This window comes from Carassius auratus, chromosome 4, assembly GCF_003368295.1.
Source record: "Carassius auratus strain Wakin chromosome 4, ASM336829v1, whole genome shotgun sequence".
Lineage (NCBI taxonomy): Eukaryota > Metazoa > Chordata > Actinopteri > Cypriniformes > Cyprinidae > Carassius > Carassius auratus.
This window is the reverse complement of record NC_039246.1, coordinates 18,942,604-18,958,457: the sequence shown is the minus strand read 5'-3', so window position 1 is coordinate 18,958,457 and position 15,854 is coordinate 18,942,604. Positions and strand designations below refer to the sequence as shown.

The 15,854-nt window shown below is 37.0% G+C and overlaps 1 protein-coding gene across 1 annotated transcript in view; it reads right to left on the bottom strand.

Moving 5' to 3' along the window:
- Window positions 1-15,854, bottom strand: part of LOC113061661 (thyrotropin-releasing hormone-degrading ectoenzyme-like) — a 132,546-nt gene that overhangs the window by 55,599 nt on the left and 61,093 nt on the right. Inside the window, exon 4 of the mRNA XM_026230974.1 lies at window positions 10,328-10,482. Within this exon, the coding sequence (XP_026086759.1) occupies window positions 10,328-10,482 (155 nt within the window). The remainder of the gene's footprint in view (window positions 1-10,327; window positions 10,483-15,854) is intronic.

Genomic DNA, 15,854 nt, shown 5'->3' with positions numbered 1-15,854 from the left:
TACACTTTAATTATGAAAATATTTATCTAAACATTGCACCAATTTTTAAGTCTTGCATGTATTTATTGCTAAATTTCATTTTTGGCTTAGCAACATGCTAACATCAAATTGTGGGAGTTAAACAATGAGAATCAAATTCATCTTGTACTTCACATTAACAGAGTTGTTGCCGACACAGCCAATCAAATCAGCCAATTAGCTTAATTTCAATGATGATCCTTCCAATGATTTGTTCCATAGGCCTGTTTGTATACCTGTTTCATGTGGCTGTTTCAACGTCCTGGGTATGGCCAACTGTATTAAAGTTACAGTTTTGAACCTCTGATCTTTTTCTTTTTACTTCATATATATCCACATGTGAACACCAGACGAGCTGTGATAGAGGTTTAACAGAAGTGGCAGAGTGGGTGGTTCTTTTTTTTTTTTCTCACTCTAAAAATTGTGGTGCACTAATTTGCTATGTGGTTTGTCCCTTCTGTTAAAGTAGGGTTTATAGTCTCTTTAAATGTGGGTAATCAATTGGTAAACCGTTTAAGAGGGGTGTGTGTAAGAATGTTTTAGGGTTAACTTGTAACCATTTGGCATAGTGGTGTGCGTTTTGTGTTTTAGCTGAGGGTTACACTTCGAAGGCAGCTGCCTTTGTAAGCCAGCTCACTAGGTTCTGGAACAGAGCCATAATCACACTTTTTGTTTGAGCTAACAAAACAATCCTGAAACTCAGTAAAGCTGAACTAAATGCGGTACGACTGGAAACTGCTCCAACATCAAATTTTGAAACCCTCTGTCTTGAGTGACAAAGCTTATGTATTTGTCAGTAATCAGTGTGTGAAATCCCCAATTTCCTATGTGTTTACAGACGCCGTCTTTTATAAATGAGGAGAGAATAAAACCCCAGCCAACAGACGTGAGTCACTTAGTCAAGACTCCGTTCCACTGACAGCCTCAGACATTTATCCTCATTTTAATGTGTAACTTATACATTAGGCATTAAATGTGATTGTACAAGAACTGAAGCCTCACTTTCCTATCATATTCAAACCCAGAGGGCAGAATGTCCCATCTCCAATCAGTTTAAAATAAGAAAACTCAACATCAGCTGCATCAGCCTCTAATAGGCTTGTGTTATTGGCTGAATAACTGCATATGAAGGGCTGTGGCAGCATCATTTAATCTCTGAGGCTTAAATGAGATGAGAATTTAACCGTGATTGAGCGTCTGTGACATATTAACCCCATCGCTGGTGGGCAAATCTACAATCCACTGCTACAGCATCTGACATTAAAATGAGCCAGTATAGAGAGAGAGGTGGTCCTGAGCCCCAGAGAGCCAAAGGATAAACTTATACAATAAAAAACAGAGCCTGTCGTCCACTAATCAATTCTCTGCAGGCAGTTGGAGAGAGCGACGAGACACAAATGTGATTTATCAGACGCTGGCACTTTGCCACTAGCTTGAGTTATTAAAGAACAGACAGACCTTTTAATATATGACAGAATAAGCGCTGGATGAGGACTGATCTAATGCATTCACAATTAACCTGTCAATCAATATGATAGGTAAGCATAAGCCCCGCCCACTCTGGCACTTTGAGTTAATCTACACTGGAAAACAATTAGTCATGTTTAACTCTATATGACAATGATTTGCATGAGACTGAAGCAGTGAAACGTGGCATCTTAATTAAAAACATAAAGATGAGTAGAAGCTCCAGAGAGCTACGGCACAAAAGGCTGAAAGAGCCTACAGTGGAATTCAAAATGTGTGACGGCTAATCTGTCTTTTGCTTTGTCTCTCTCTCTGTGTCTTTTTTTTTCTTTCTCTTATTCTTAAATAAGCACACTTACACTCTTCACACACACACACACACACACACACACACACACACACACACACTTGTGTTTTATGTATTTGGACTGTTTCCATGTTTAACTAACATGTTAAGTTAGCTTTGCTCCTTCCTCATCTCTGCATTACAGCAGCACACATTGATCGGCACATCACAGTCACTAACAGCACGGTCAAAAGTAACGAGGTACATTTACTCACGTTACTGTAAATGAGAAGCTTTTTTGAGTACTTCTACTTTCGGTAATTATTATTATTTTATTTTTTTTATTTATCTGTAATTTTGCTTTTACTTAAGTATATTTAGTTTGAAGTATTCTACTTTACTACATTGTAAAACCTTAATTACTGAGTAAAATAAATAGCTCCCTGGAAAATACTATAGTAAGATGATGGGCAGGAGAACAAACTGGCCCTTAAATCACACACACAAAAAAGATGCAGACGAACAAGATGGGCCTTATGGTGCAGACCCAGCCATAAAAAAAAAAAAAAAAACACACCTGCCCAAACAAAAGTGCAGGGGAGGAATTGACATCTTATTAAAATTAAATATTAAAAATGCAGCTAACGTTGTCCTACACACAGCAATATTAACAAAGGTGCCTATCTCTTTCTTTCATGCTGTTTGATTGGGAAACGTTCAAAGCGCATCAAGGGCTCTTGTCTTTTTTAAATTATCTGACTAAAAACGATTCATACTTTGAACTATTTTTACAGCATTTATTTAAAAATCATAGAGTGCCTTAAAAATAATTATCACAACGCTGGTAAAAGTGGCAACTGGCAAATTTTCTCATCCTCTGAATTATACTTATAAATCCTGTTTTCATTATTCAAAAAATGAATCAATTCAGAACAGGATTAGAATATAATTATATTTTAAATAAGACTAGAATTTTTGTTCTGCAACAACAACAGAAGGGTTTACAATAGCAAAACCACCATACCCTGTAAACTCAATGATAATATTTATAATAAGAATATTAGTAACATAATTCAGGTCTTGTTTTGTTCAAGCACATGGTTTGTGATTTGTCTGTGTTGCTTGTGTGCCTTGTGCTCTCATGTCAATTGTCTTGACCCCATCCATCTTGTTACCTGATTATAGGTTCATTTGCCCAACCTGTGTTCCCTCATTACTCTCCTCATTTGCTCCCTATTTATTCTCGTGTTTACAGTCCTGTGACAGTTCGTCATCGTGTGTTTCTGGACATGTCCTGATCCTGCCTTGCCTTTATTCCGTGTAGTTTTCAAATAAAACTAAATTATTAGATTAGCTGGTTCATATGTTTTTAATTAGGGTTATATCTAACAGTGCAGGGCTGTGGCACTCCAGGAACTGAGTTTGACACCCTTGGCCTATCCAATTTTTGCCTCCCTCCAACTGTCGAACCAAGTAATTTTTACTCCTAGAAATGTTAAACGAGCTACTTTTTACTTGTGAATTTGCTTAAGCAAAATTTCATTGAAGTAATGGTACTGTGGAGTAGAATATCTTCAAACTTTTTCCACCTCTGACTAACTGGCAAAGAGCTGCAGAAGTGAAGCCCTACCTCCATTTCAGTTGTGTTTGTCTAGGTGTGGAGGTGAGTGGTGATGACCAAAAGATATATTGAATTTGTTCTGCTAACATCCATGATGATTCATGAGAGTTGCCATGTAACTTAAGTTTTATCAGTATGTGCTGTCTGCAGCCTTTGTCTGCCCTGATCTTCATTTAGAAACACATCATTAAAATGAAGTGTAACTCCGTGAATACTCAACGAAAAGACATGAGAGAGATATCTATAGAAAGCTTGACATGTCTACTTTAAAACTAAACAAGTGCTCCCGAAAACAGATATTCTGTGATAAAGTAATCCATATCAACACAACGCGATGTCTGTTTTTCATTTCTCTCTTCATTATATCTAATGTGACCACGCCCCCGCGCTGAACGCACTATTCAGATTCAAACTGAAGCGTGCGGCTTGAATACACCCACACAGAAGAAAAAGCAGCGAGACTGTTCAAGTTTTTTATTTTACTGTTTGCTTCGCGGTGAGAGGAATAAGACATAATTCACCCCAAACAGATACTGACGAATTGTTTACCATGAAGGTGTGTGCGGAACAACCAATCAAAACTGACTATGTTAGTTGACCAATCAGAACACAGTATGCTACCGAAAGGTGGGGTTTAAGGAAACTGAATCTTTTGAACAGCTTTGCGCGAACCGTTTGGGGATCTCTGAGAATTGAGGTAATTTTAAAATGATATTTTGACAAAATGACAATGTTTTTTAACCTTGGATGGATTTAAACCTAATGTACAGGACTTATAAACAGTGATAGGAAGCTTAGAATTTTAATCTTACTGGCTCTTTAAACTGACTGATGAGGTTGTAGAATGACGTCAGTTCCATGCTGAATAAGGTAGTGAGCAGACCAGTGCTGCACAAAGTGACTGGTGCATTTCATTGAATGTTAGTGGAGGGTGGGGGGTGGAAGCACCTGGGGATGTGGGATTTTGAGGTTGGTGGGGTTCATAGTTCAGTAGGGCCTGTGGCAGAATAGGGACGAGGGGGAAAGAGGTCCTCTGTGATGTGCACACCCAGGAACTTGGTGCTGCTCACTCTCTCCACAGTCACACCGTTGATGGTCAGAGGAACATGCTGAGTGTGTTCTCCTCTTGAAATCAACAATAATCTCCTTTGCCGTCTTCACATTAAGAGAGAGATTGTTGTCACTGCACCACCTGGCCAGGTGGATCACCTCGCTCCTGTGTCATCTTTGCTGCTAATGAGACCCACCATAGTCGTGTCATCTGCAAACTTAATGAAGAGGTTGGAGCTTTGTGATGGTGTGCAGTCGTGGGTCAGCAGAGTGAAGAGGAGGGGGCTCAGCACACATCCTTGGGGGGCCCCAGTGTTCAGTGTGATGGGGCTGGATGTGTTACTGTCAACCCGTACTGCCTGAGGTCTTCCAGTCAGAAAGTCCAACAGCCAGTTGCACAGCAAAGTGTTGAGCCCCAGCTGGACCAGTTTGTAAATGAGCTGTCGAGGGATTATTGTGTTGAATGCTTAACTGAGGTCTATGAAAATCATTGTGACGTATGAGTCTTTTTTCTCTATGTGTGAGTGCTGAATGGATGGCAGTGGCGATGGCGTCGTCAGTCGAGCAGTTGGACCGGTATACAAACTGTAAGGGGTCCAGGGAGGGGGGGGACTGGAATGATGGTGATAGTTTTGAAACGTGGGAACAACAGCCTGACTAAGTGAGATGTTACAAAGGTCTGTGAAAACATCAGTTCTGCTGCACAGTCTCTAAGTATACGCCCAGGGATGTTGTCAGGACCTGGAGCTTTGCGTGCATTGATCCTGCGGAAGGATCTACTCACGCTGTCCGGAGTCAGAGCATCACCTGGTCGCCGGGAGAAGATAGAGTCTTCTGTGCAGTGGTGCTGTTTTGTTGCTCAAAGTGAGCCAAGAATGTGTTCAGCTGTTTCAGTAGAGAGATGTTGCTGTCACAGGTCCGCGGTGGGGGCTTGTAGTCCGTAACGGCCTGTATCCCCTGTCACAGGCTCCTAGTGTCTCTTCTGTCGCTGAATTGATGGGCTATCTGTAGACCTCCTCTGTCATCCACAGCTTCTGGTTGGCCCAGACAGCAGGGGCGCTGGACTGGGGGTAAAACCAGTATTGATTACCAGGGCTCCAAAGGAAGAGAGGGCCCTTGAAAAGTCTGGAATATATATTTTCAAGGGGAGGGGGGCCCATAAGGACTGCCTATGCATAAGGCCCGGGATCTTGTGCAGCGCCCCTGCCAGACAGTGATGTTTTTTGTGACTGTTACATCATCAATGCACATGTTGATGTAAGCAGTGACAGTCTCCTGGAGTACTCCTGGAGGTCAGTGGTGGTGTTGTATGTGGCAGCCTGCTTAAACATGTTCCAGTCAGTTGTGTCAAAACAGTCTTGAAGAGCCCCTGACGATCCTTCCGGCCACACTTGTATCTGTTTTTGAACTGGTTTGGCGACTTTAATGAGCGATCTGTATGCAGGCTCACCTCTGGTAAGGAGGAAAAAGAACTGGACTGTGGCTCAGTGGTCCAAAGTCCTCTCTTCAGACTTAAATTGAGCATTTCATTTGGAAATCAAGGTCTGGATTTTGGATGAAGACTGGAGAGGCAAAGAATCCAAAGTCCAGTGTGAAGTTTCTGAATTCAGTGATGATTTTGGGAGCTGTGACATCTACTGGTGTTGGTCCATTCTGTTTTATCAAGTCCAAAGTCAATGCAGCCATCTGCCAAGAGATTTTGGAGCACTTTATGCTTCCATCTGCTGACAAGCTTCATGAAGATGCTGATTTAATTTTGCAGCAGGACTTTAGCACCTGCCCACAGTGCCAAAATCACTTCCAAGTGGTTTGGTGACCATGATATTAATGTTCTTGATTGGCCAGCCAAATCACCTGACCTGAACCTCACAGAGAATCTATGGGGTATTGTGAAGAGGAAGATAAGTAACATCTGACACACAAAACAGAGGGTCTGAAGGTCGCCATTAAAGAAACCTGGACTTCGACAACACCTCAGCAGTGCCACACACTGATCGCCTCCACGCCATGCCGCAAGCAGTAATTCGTGCAAAAGAAGCCCAAACCAAGTATTGAGTGCACAATTAAACCTGCTTTGGAGATCTTGAACATTTCTGTTTTGTAAATGTTTTTTAAATGATCTTTTGTAAAAATCTTTAAAAAATTTGAGATACTGACATTTTAATTTCCCCAAGCTGTAAATCATAACCATCAGAATTAAAACAAAAAACTCTTGAAATATTTTGATTTGTGTGCAATGAACATAGAATATTAAAATAGTTAGCTTTTTTTAATTAAATGACACAAAATAAGGAACTTTTCCATGATATTCTAATGGTTTTTAGATGCACCTGTACGTAAATTTTAACTCAAAATTGAATGTTTTCGAATGAATCATAATAGAAATTCATAAAAACACAATTTTGCTAAATGTATATATTTCCTCATAAGATCAGGTTGGTAAGCGAACATGCATTTGCAGTGTGGCAGAATACAACATTTGTTGCAACACACATTAAATGTGCATTGAGATCTCAAACACATAAATGAAATAGTACTTTAACTAATCAATAATATTATTCTGTATTTTAAAAAGCACAAACATTAGATTTCAGCTTCACAGTATGCTGTACACATCATGCATAAGCGTGAATAAAAAATAAAAAAGTGATGTGACATTCAGCCAAGTATGGTGACCCATACTCAGAATTCGTGCTCTGCATTTAACCCATCCAATGTGCACTCAAAGAGCAGTGAACACACACCCAGAGCAGTTGGGGATTCAATGCCTTGCTCAAGTGCACCTAAGTCATGGTATTGCCGGCCCAAGATTTGAACCCACAACCCTAGGGTTTGGAGTCAAACTCTCTAACCACTAGGCCATGAATTCCACCATGAATTCAGTCAGTATTGGACAAATTTCAGTTTTCTGTTTTTATCACTAGTCAATATAATAGTTCCAGTCTCCACTGCTGCTGCTTTTCAATTATTCCTGATCATAAAACAAGGGTTTAAATGCAGAGAACAGTCTGATCTAGGATACCCTCATGAATTTTAGCTCTAAAAATATCAAATATGCACGGTATTGCTGTTTCTGAAATAATGTGATTTCATGCTCCCTGTGAGACTGTTTTACTGTACAAGGTTCAGAGTGAGTTCAGACACAGCTGTATTATCTGTGCAGAAATGAGAGATGAGGGGATTGCCTTCCTTTATTTCCTTCTCCCTAAAAAAAAATAAAAAAGAAAGAACTGCAGACATGGTGTTTAGTCCCGCTCATTGAGCTTTTATCAAAGCAAGAGCTGTGATTCAGCAGCACATAATGAATATGGAAAGCCATTTTGACATTTATTCCTTCACATGCTATTAATTCTTGATATCATTTAAATCTTTATTAGTTAAAATGTTAATTCTTGATATCAGGAATTAGATTTCTACTAGTAACAATGGCTATATTTGACATCAGCAATTACATTTCCACTAGTAAAAATGTTAACTCTTGATATCAACAATAACATTTTCAATTGTTAAAATGCTAATTCTTGATGTCAGGAACTAAATTTTAACTATTAGAAAATATTAAACTTGATATCAAGAATGTATATCCTGGAAATGGTAATAGGCAAAGCATTTTGTTTTTTATTCTTTCACAGGATATGGATTCTTGATATTATCAATTCAGTTTTCACTAGTGAAAATGCTTAATATCAGGAATTAGATTTCTGCTAGTAACAATATCAATTATTGATATCACCAATTCAATTTTCACTAGTTATAGTGAATAAGTTCTTGAAATCAGGAATTTAATTTCAACTAGCAAAAATATAATTATTGATATCTGTAATTGTATTTTCATTAGTTAAATATCAACTTAGACTGCCATTCAAATGTTGAAATCAAGGATAGATTCCTTAATAGTTAAAATTTCAACTGCACATCAGAAATATAATTCTTACTACTAAAAGTCTTTATTTTTTACATCAATAATTGCATTGTTACTAGTTAAAATGTGAATTTCTGATATCGAGAATTCATTTGTCACAAGTTGAAATGTTAATTCTTAATATCTGTAAATCTGAAAATGTATTTCTGATATCAATAATTAGGAGAGTCATTTCTGATATCTAAAATTACTTGTTACTATATAAAAAATCTAATTTGCGATATCAGAAATGAAAATTTTCACCAGTGATGTTTGAATTACTGATATCAAAAAATTGTCATTTTTACTAGTGGCAATTCAATTGTTTATATCACGAGTAGACATTCGCACTAGTAACCACATGATTACTGATATAAAAAAAAACAAGTGTCTTTACTAGTAAGAATTGTATTTCTAATTGAAATGTGAATTTTTACTAGTAAGATATGAATTCTTGATATTAACAATTGAATCTGAATGGCAGCCTATGGTGACATTTAACTAGTGAAAATACAATTGCAGATATCAAGAATTATATATTTTATACTAGTTTAAATTTAATTCCAACAATTGATCAAAAATTAACATTTTAACTTGTGAAAAATGAATTATCAAGAATTAAAATGCTTACTAGTGAAAATGTAATTGCTGATATCAAAAATAGTCATTTTTATTAGAAATAAAATTCCTGATATTAAGAATTAGCATTTTTACTGGTTAAAATTGAATTGTTGATATCAAGAATTCATATCCTGTTAAGTAATAAAAGTCAAAACAGCTTGCCATACACTCATAAATAATCCACCATAACAAAATACCAAAATATAAGAGCAATATAAAGAGCTACAAACAAAATCCGGTGGAAAATGAGCATATGCAATGAATAATTCCACCATTTCCATTACAATTCATGAGGATGATGCATTTGTGGGCTTAAAGTCCTCTACTGAACATAACTTCATGCTAAAATAGAAAAAGCTCCTTGTTTGATCCGAGTCTTATAGTCTGCAATGATGCATTAAAAAAAAAAGGTTATTTAACACAAGAGAAACATGTGAAAAGAGAGCGAAACAGTGAGAAAGAAAGTGGATAAAGGAAAGAAAGCTTTACTATCACAATACAAATGGATGTGATGTGTGAAGCTCTTTTTATATGAGCTGAGCATTAAATTCTCCAGATGTCCAATTACATCTAATGCTGTTCTTCTCTTTAATTTAACACCTGACCATCTTCACACTCTTCTACTCTCTGACTCGTGGAGATTTTCTCTTTCTGCTTTTTCCCCTCTGTCTTCCGAAATTAGAGGAAGAGAACAGATTCAAAAGGTGATAAATTTGATGTAATATGATATTCTGAGTCAAGGAAGAAAAACTTTTAATGGGTTTGATTAGCATAATCATTCTTAGACATCAGGCCAGCAAATAATGATTTCAGTAGGCTAATTGATTGATCTGAATATTTCATTTTATTCTTTTAGTTTATAAATTGGAATTAAATCTGGGCCAGACATAGCCAATACCTTTATAAATATACCATTGCTTGCATTACATGTAGAATAACCCTAATTCAGTTAATTAATTCATTTAAATATTCAATGTATTTATTTGAATTAATTGATAGCAATCTCTCTTGCTCCTTCAAATAAAACAAACACATTTAATGCAAGGAGCTTACACTTAAATGCATACATACAGTACATTTGACATATTACATACTTATAACAATTTGGCATTCCTTTTTATTTCATTTTTTGCACCACAACTTTTAACAAATTAAATCTCTTTGAGGCATGATTCAAGTTGTGCATCCCAAATGGGGGTGCAGAAAAGATTTCAGAAAAGTGACTGATCCATTTATAGGATCGGACTAAATTTATAATTTGATTTTGCTAAACCAGCGAGCTGAAGTTTTACTGTGACTAATAAATTATCTGAAGCTACACAGCAGCTCATATGCTCATGTTACTCCAGTAAATGTGTTTTACCTGATGGCAGATCTCATGTACCACCACCATGGTGAGCTCCATCTGATAGGAGAAGGAGGAGACGTCAGGATCCAACAAGATCTTCTGCTCCACAAACACACTCAGGCCCCAGTTCTCCATGGCTGCATATGGATGCTTCGGCACTGCCAGGAGATCTGCACACAGTGAGGAAGATCCAAGCTCAATGACGGGAAACAAGGACAGTGATACAATGCAACAAGAACTTAGTGGAAACAAATATAACAAACAGTGCTCAATCAGCTCAATCAAACCAAACACTTTCCAAGTATTGTGACACCACTGCATATGATCCAGCTTGTTCAATGTATATGATGTTCTAAAAGAGACAAATGTTCTTCTGTATTGCATAACTGTACATCATAGAACAAAAGCTCAAATCCAAGATATCATCTGATGTGGATTATGTTTTTATCGTCTAATTGCTATAATCAAAGATCATTGAATTTTAAACACAAAACCAGACACAGCAAAGCAACAAGACACGCAGCTCCATAATCATATTTCCCGCCAAACATATTTAAAATAGCTCCTTTACTCAAGTCGGTGTATCAGTGACACTGCAGACGGCGAATCAGCTGTTTAAACACCTCCAACTCCATCAGCCCATCTCAGGAACCATTCATATGCCAATGAGAACAGAAGCAGTTAAACCTCTGGCACTGTTAAATCCACATCTTATAATCAGCCGCAGAGAAAGAGGAACTGTTGAAAGCTGTAACATTATTATCCGCCGGGCTGGTGTGTGTGTGTGTGTGTCTTATTTGCATCTTTCATGAACTGGGCTGAAAGCAGCTGCAGAGTTTTGGAAGGAAGCTGCAATCACTCGTTAAAAGTGAACAGCAGTCAGGCGCTTCAGTGATAACAGCGAGTCTCCATTTAGGCTTGTGCGTTAACACATGAGTAATGCTTTTCCTTTACAGAGATGACGGTGGAGTGACGAGCTCATTCAAGAGGCAAAGAACAATGAAAGGCGCAATGCAAAGGTGAATGACTGATAGAGCTGCTCTGTTAAATGACTTCAGTAAGTAAATCTGAATCAGACAGTGCAAGTTTAATTGCCCATTGTTAATGTTTTTTTATGGACGAGAGACTTGATGCTCTTTTAATTGGGCTTTTATACAGACTCATACTGCAATTACACGACCGATGCTCTTGAAGAGAGAGACAAAAGCACAAAGGTAATCAGAGATGTACTTCAACTCCATCAGAACTTCCATGATCCTCACGAGAACAGTACCAGAACACCCTTGTCTACACACCTCAAGGCCCAGATCCAGACATATAAGTAAGTAAAGATAATGATCCTTCAGTATATATCAAAGTATAACTGTGTCACAGTATTGCAGTATAATACAGTACTGTATGATTTAATACAACCGTAACCTGCAAGGTGTCATTTTAACCAGATATATTAAAGTTTTAACACACACAATAGTGTTTTAAATCAATATCACAGTTGTTCACAGAATATGCAATAATGTTTGGAAAAACAGAACAGGGAGCGATATTGCTTTTATACAACAGTTCAATACAAATAAAGATAATATTTTCTAACATTGCATAGCAAAATAGTTGAGTGAATAATTCAGTGACTCATCCAATAAGACATTTATTACTGAAAGAATGTTGTATATGTTTTTAAACGGATATTTTGATTTGAAATATTTTGGCAAATCATTTGATAACTCACTCAAGAATGCTACTGCCACCTACTGGGGTAACAATGTAGCCTAGAGGAAGATATATATAATATATATACACACACACATATAAGTTGATATATAAAGCTGTTTTGGCAAAGTGCTGTACATTGCAGAAATCTTGATGATGCAAAGTTGGAGAAATTCCCTCATCGTTCCATCTCTTTCTGTCATTCACTGTCTCACATATGTTATTAAACGTGTCTGGATGAATCCGTAAGGGGAAGATGAAGGGACAAAACAGAGGGGGTGTGTAGACCAGGGCACGGTGAATGGCAGGAGATGCAGTAACGAGAGCGTCTGGAGAAACAGCGAGATCAAAAGAAACAAACAGCTTGTGTTTTCAGAGAGCAGAACCTCCACTAGCTCCACTAAAGCAATTATTCATTGCGTTCCTCACACCTCAGTCTGTTTCACACAAACACACACACAGCCTGAAGTCTACTTCTGAGCATTGAGGTCTATCTGGAGGTTTGCATTACCTGCGTTGCTCTTTGAGGCTTTTTTAGGGCAAGTGGTCCTGGGGGCGACACAGGAAGTGTGGCAGAAGACCACTGGAGGAAGTGAATGTGTAGCTTTTCGTAAAACTGGGTTCAGTCTGACAACACACACCTGCTCTCATTCAGCACAGACGCACTTAACGTTCACTTCATTAAGATCAGCTAGACACTAGTCTCTTTTTAGAGTAGCAGAACAAAAAGGATCTCAAAATTTTTTTTTTTTTTTTTTTAATTTCTTCTGTGTTTCCTACAATTTTAGCTATATATCTGTCTGTCTGTTCTTCTGTCTGTGTCCTCAACAATTTCCTATCTCAGTGATTTTTAGCATGTTGCCACATATAGTACATACAGTATCATCTGCATTAATATTGTACATCTGAAAAGTATTCATAGAGCTTCACTTTTTCCACATTTTGTTATGTTAAGCTTTATTCCAAAAGGGATTAAATGCATTATTTTCCTCAAAATTCTACAAACAATGTCCTATAATGACAACATGAAAGTGATGCATTTTGTGTGTTGTGAATGGATGTTGGTCGTTTACTGGTCTAACTCTTTACTCTTTATTCAGGTCTCTAAATGTTGAGGCATCATTTACTGTATGTACAAATGCTTTAAAATGAGATACACATATTTGTTTACATCAATTAAAAGCTCTGATAGGAACAAACACTGAACCACAAACCAACCATAAACCTAATGAAGTTTCTTGATTAGATTACTACACTTAATGACCATCAAGACATCTGTGTTTCAAGTAGTTATCCATGAACATGTGCAGTGTTAGTTCTTTTACTGTGTGTAAGGGGTTTTGAGGGTTCATCATTAGCAACCTGCTTATTCACCCTCAATGCACTAAAAATATTCTCAAAAAATAAGTTCAATGAGGAATCATAAAATATACAATTGGTAGTGTTTTTAGATTCACTGCACCATATATCCAAAATATCCATATTAAATTTGGACAAACTTTGTATTGTTAGAATGTCTAAGAATCAACATTAGAATTTTGTTTAGGAATAAATCATACAGTAGGCTAAGTCTAGGGCCACAGAATAGCATCACTCCCATTAAAGCAGCTAAAAAGTCAAGAAACAACTGTAGTTAACGTTCAATCCAGCATTAGCTAGCGCATCACTTTAGGCTTTACACACTTGAGCTGATAATGCTATAAGCTCTGTCTTGTTTCTTCTGTTTAATAGCTCAGATAAGAATTAAACCGACCCGAACTCTTTAAGAGTGAGTTTGTTTAGCATGTTAGATGAAGGTCTGCTCACTTTCACACACTCTATCATCATATACCTCTACTTTCACCTTCAACATTCTCACAGGATTACAGTATCGACAGAACATGCATCAAAGGATTAAACCTATTAGGAAATAGATGTACAGAAGTATACGATGTGTGTGTGTGAAGTGCTTTTCTTATGTTATTTGACATTTAAATGTTTCCATTCTGTCTTGTAGTTCAATTCCCATAGATCCATCCTTTGATTTTCCAGAATTTTCTGTGCCTGCATTTTTTCAACATCCAGCTTTGAATTTTGATTCTCTGGTCTGTGCTGGAACAGGTTTATTTATTTATTTTTATTTTTATTTTGTATTTATGTTTTTTTTTTTTTTTTGTATTTTTGACTAAAATGAAACTCATTGTTTGTTCGTTTTTGAGCATTCTTGACAGGACAATTTGTCAGCTTTTACAAAGCAGTTGTTACTGTACATCTTTTGAACTAAAAATAGGAGAATTCAGTCAACTTTTTAGGCACTGATATATATGTAAAACAATTACACTTACATGTACCTGACTTATACCAGCAAGTATACAGAAAGTATAAGTACAGTATATTTGGCTCATACTTGTACTCAGTCTTTTTGCCAAGATATAAGTGCCCTAATTATACTTGGCTTGTAGATGTGTTTAATCATTTGATAGAATAGACTATTGAATATGTTTTCCACAAATATTGGCTTCTTTGAGGTATATGTTTTAAGCTATTAAATAAAATTAAAGTATATAATATTCTAAGTGTACTTTTATCAGTACACTAGTAGTATACTTGTGCGCCCACTATTTCAATGCTTCTTGTGTAGTATACAAATTTTTAGCTGATAAAAAAACAGTTAAACTTAAACTAGTTAAAGGGTACATAACACATACCATTTCACCTAATCTCATGTCAATCTTGAGTACCTATAGCGTACTACTGCATCCCTCCTATCCAAAAAGTCTTTAGTTTTATCATATTTATAAAAAAAAAATACAGCTTTCCGATTCTTTCTGGAAAAAGCCGAGCTCCTGGTGGCGCGCGGTGGGCGGAGCTATAATACTGATTTTTCGTGATGTTTTCATTAACATATATCCACTTATGTGCTGATTTCCAACAAAAGACAGAAATCTGATGCAACTGCACTTGAATGGGGCCTTTTATCACCGAGATGGCTCTGTTTTAATAGCAAATGATGTGCAAATCCAGTGTCGACTTGGGCCTTGTTTATAAAACATTCGTCACTCAAATGACCATAACACACAAACGCACTTGATACACTCCATTGCTGCCCCGGAAAAACAAACTGCAAAAACTGAAGAAAAAAAAACAGCCAAAACTTGTACCAACCCAGAAGCAAGATTTTTCGGCACAGAAATTCTTAGTCATTCTTCTAAATTATTTTTTAACTTTGAAAATGTTTAGCATGAGAATCCATCTCTTTAATACTGTGAACAACTCTGAATACACAAAACACCATTGTACCCCCCCCCCCTCCTTTGTACCGTACTAGTTTATATCAAACTTTTTATTTAGTATTGCAACTATACTTCAAGAGAACTTATGTACTTCTAATGCATTTAGTTTATGAAAGAACATCTTGAATAATTCTAAACTAGTTCAAATGCGGGTACAAGTGCATCTCAAATTAGAATGTCGTGGAAAAGTTCATTTCAGTAATTCAACTCAAATTGTGAAACTTGTGTTTTAAATTCAATGCACACAGGCTGAAGTAGTTTGGTTGAAGTCTTTGGTTATTTTAATTGTGATGATTTTGGCTTACATTTTAAATAAATAAATGAACCCACCAATCTCAACAAATTGAATTGTTGGCCTCCTGAAAAGTATGTTCATTTACTGTACATGTACTCAATACTTGGTAGGGGATCCTTTTGCTTTGATTACTGCCTCAGTTTGTCGTGGCATGGAGGTGATCAGTTTATGGCACTGCTGAGGTGGTATGGAAGCCCAGGTGTCTTTGACAGTGGCCTTCAGCTCATCTGCATTGTTTGGTCTCTTGTTTCTCATTTTCCTCTTGACA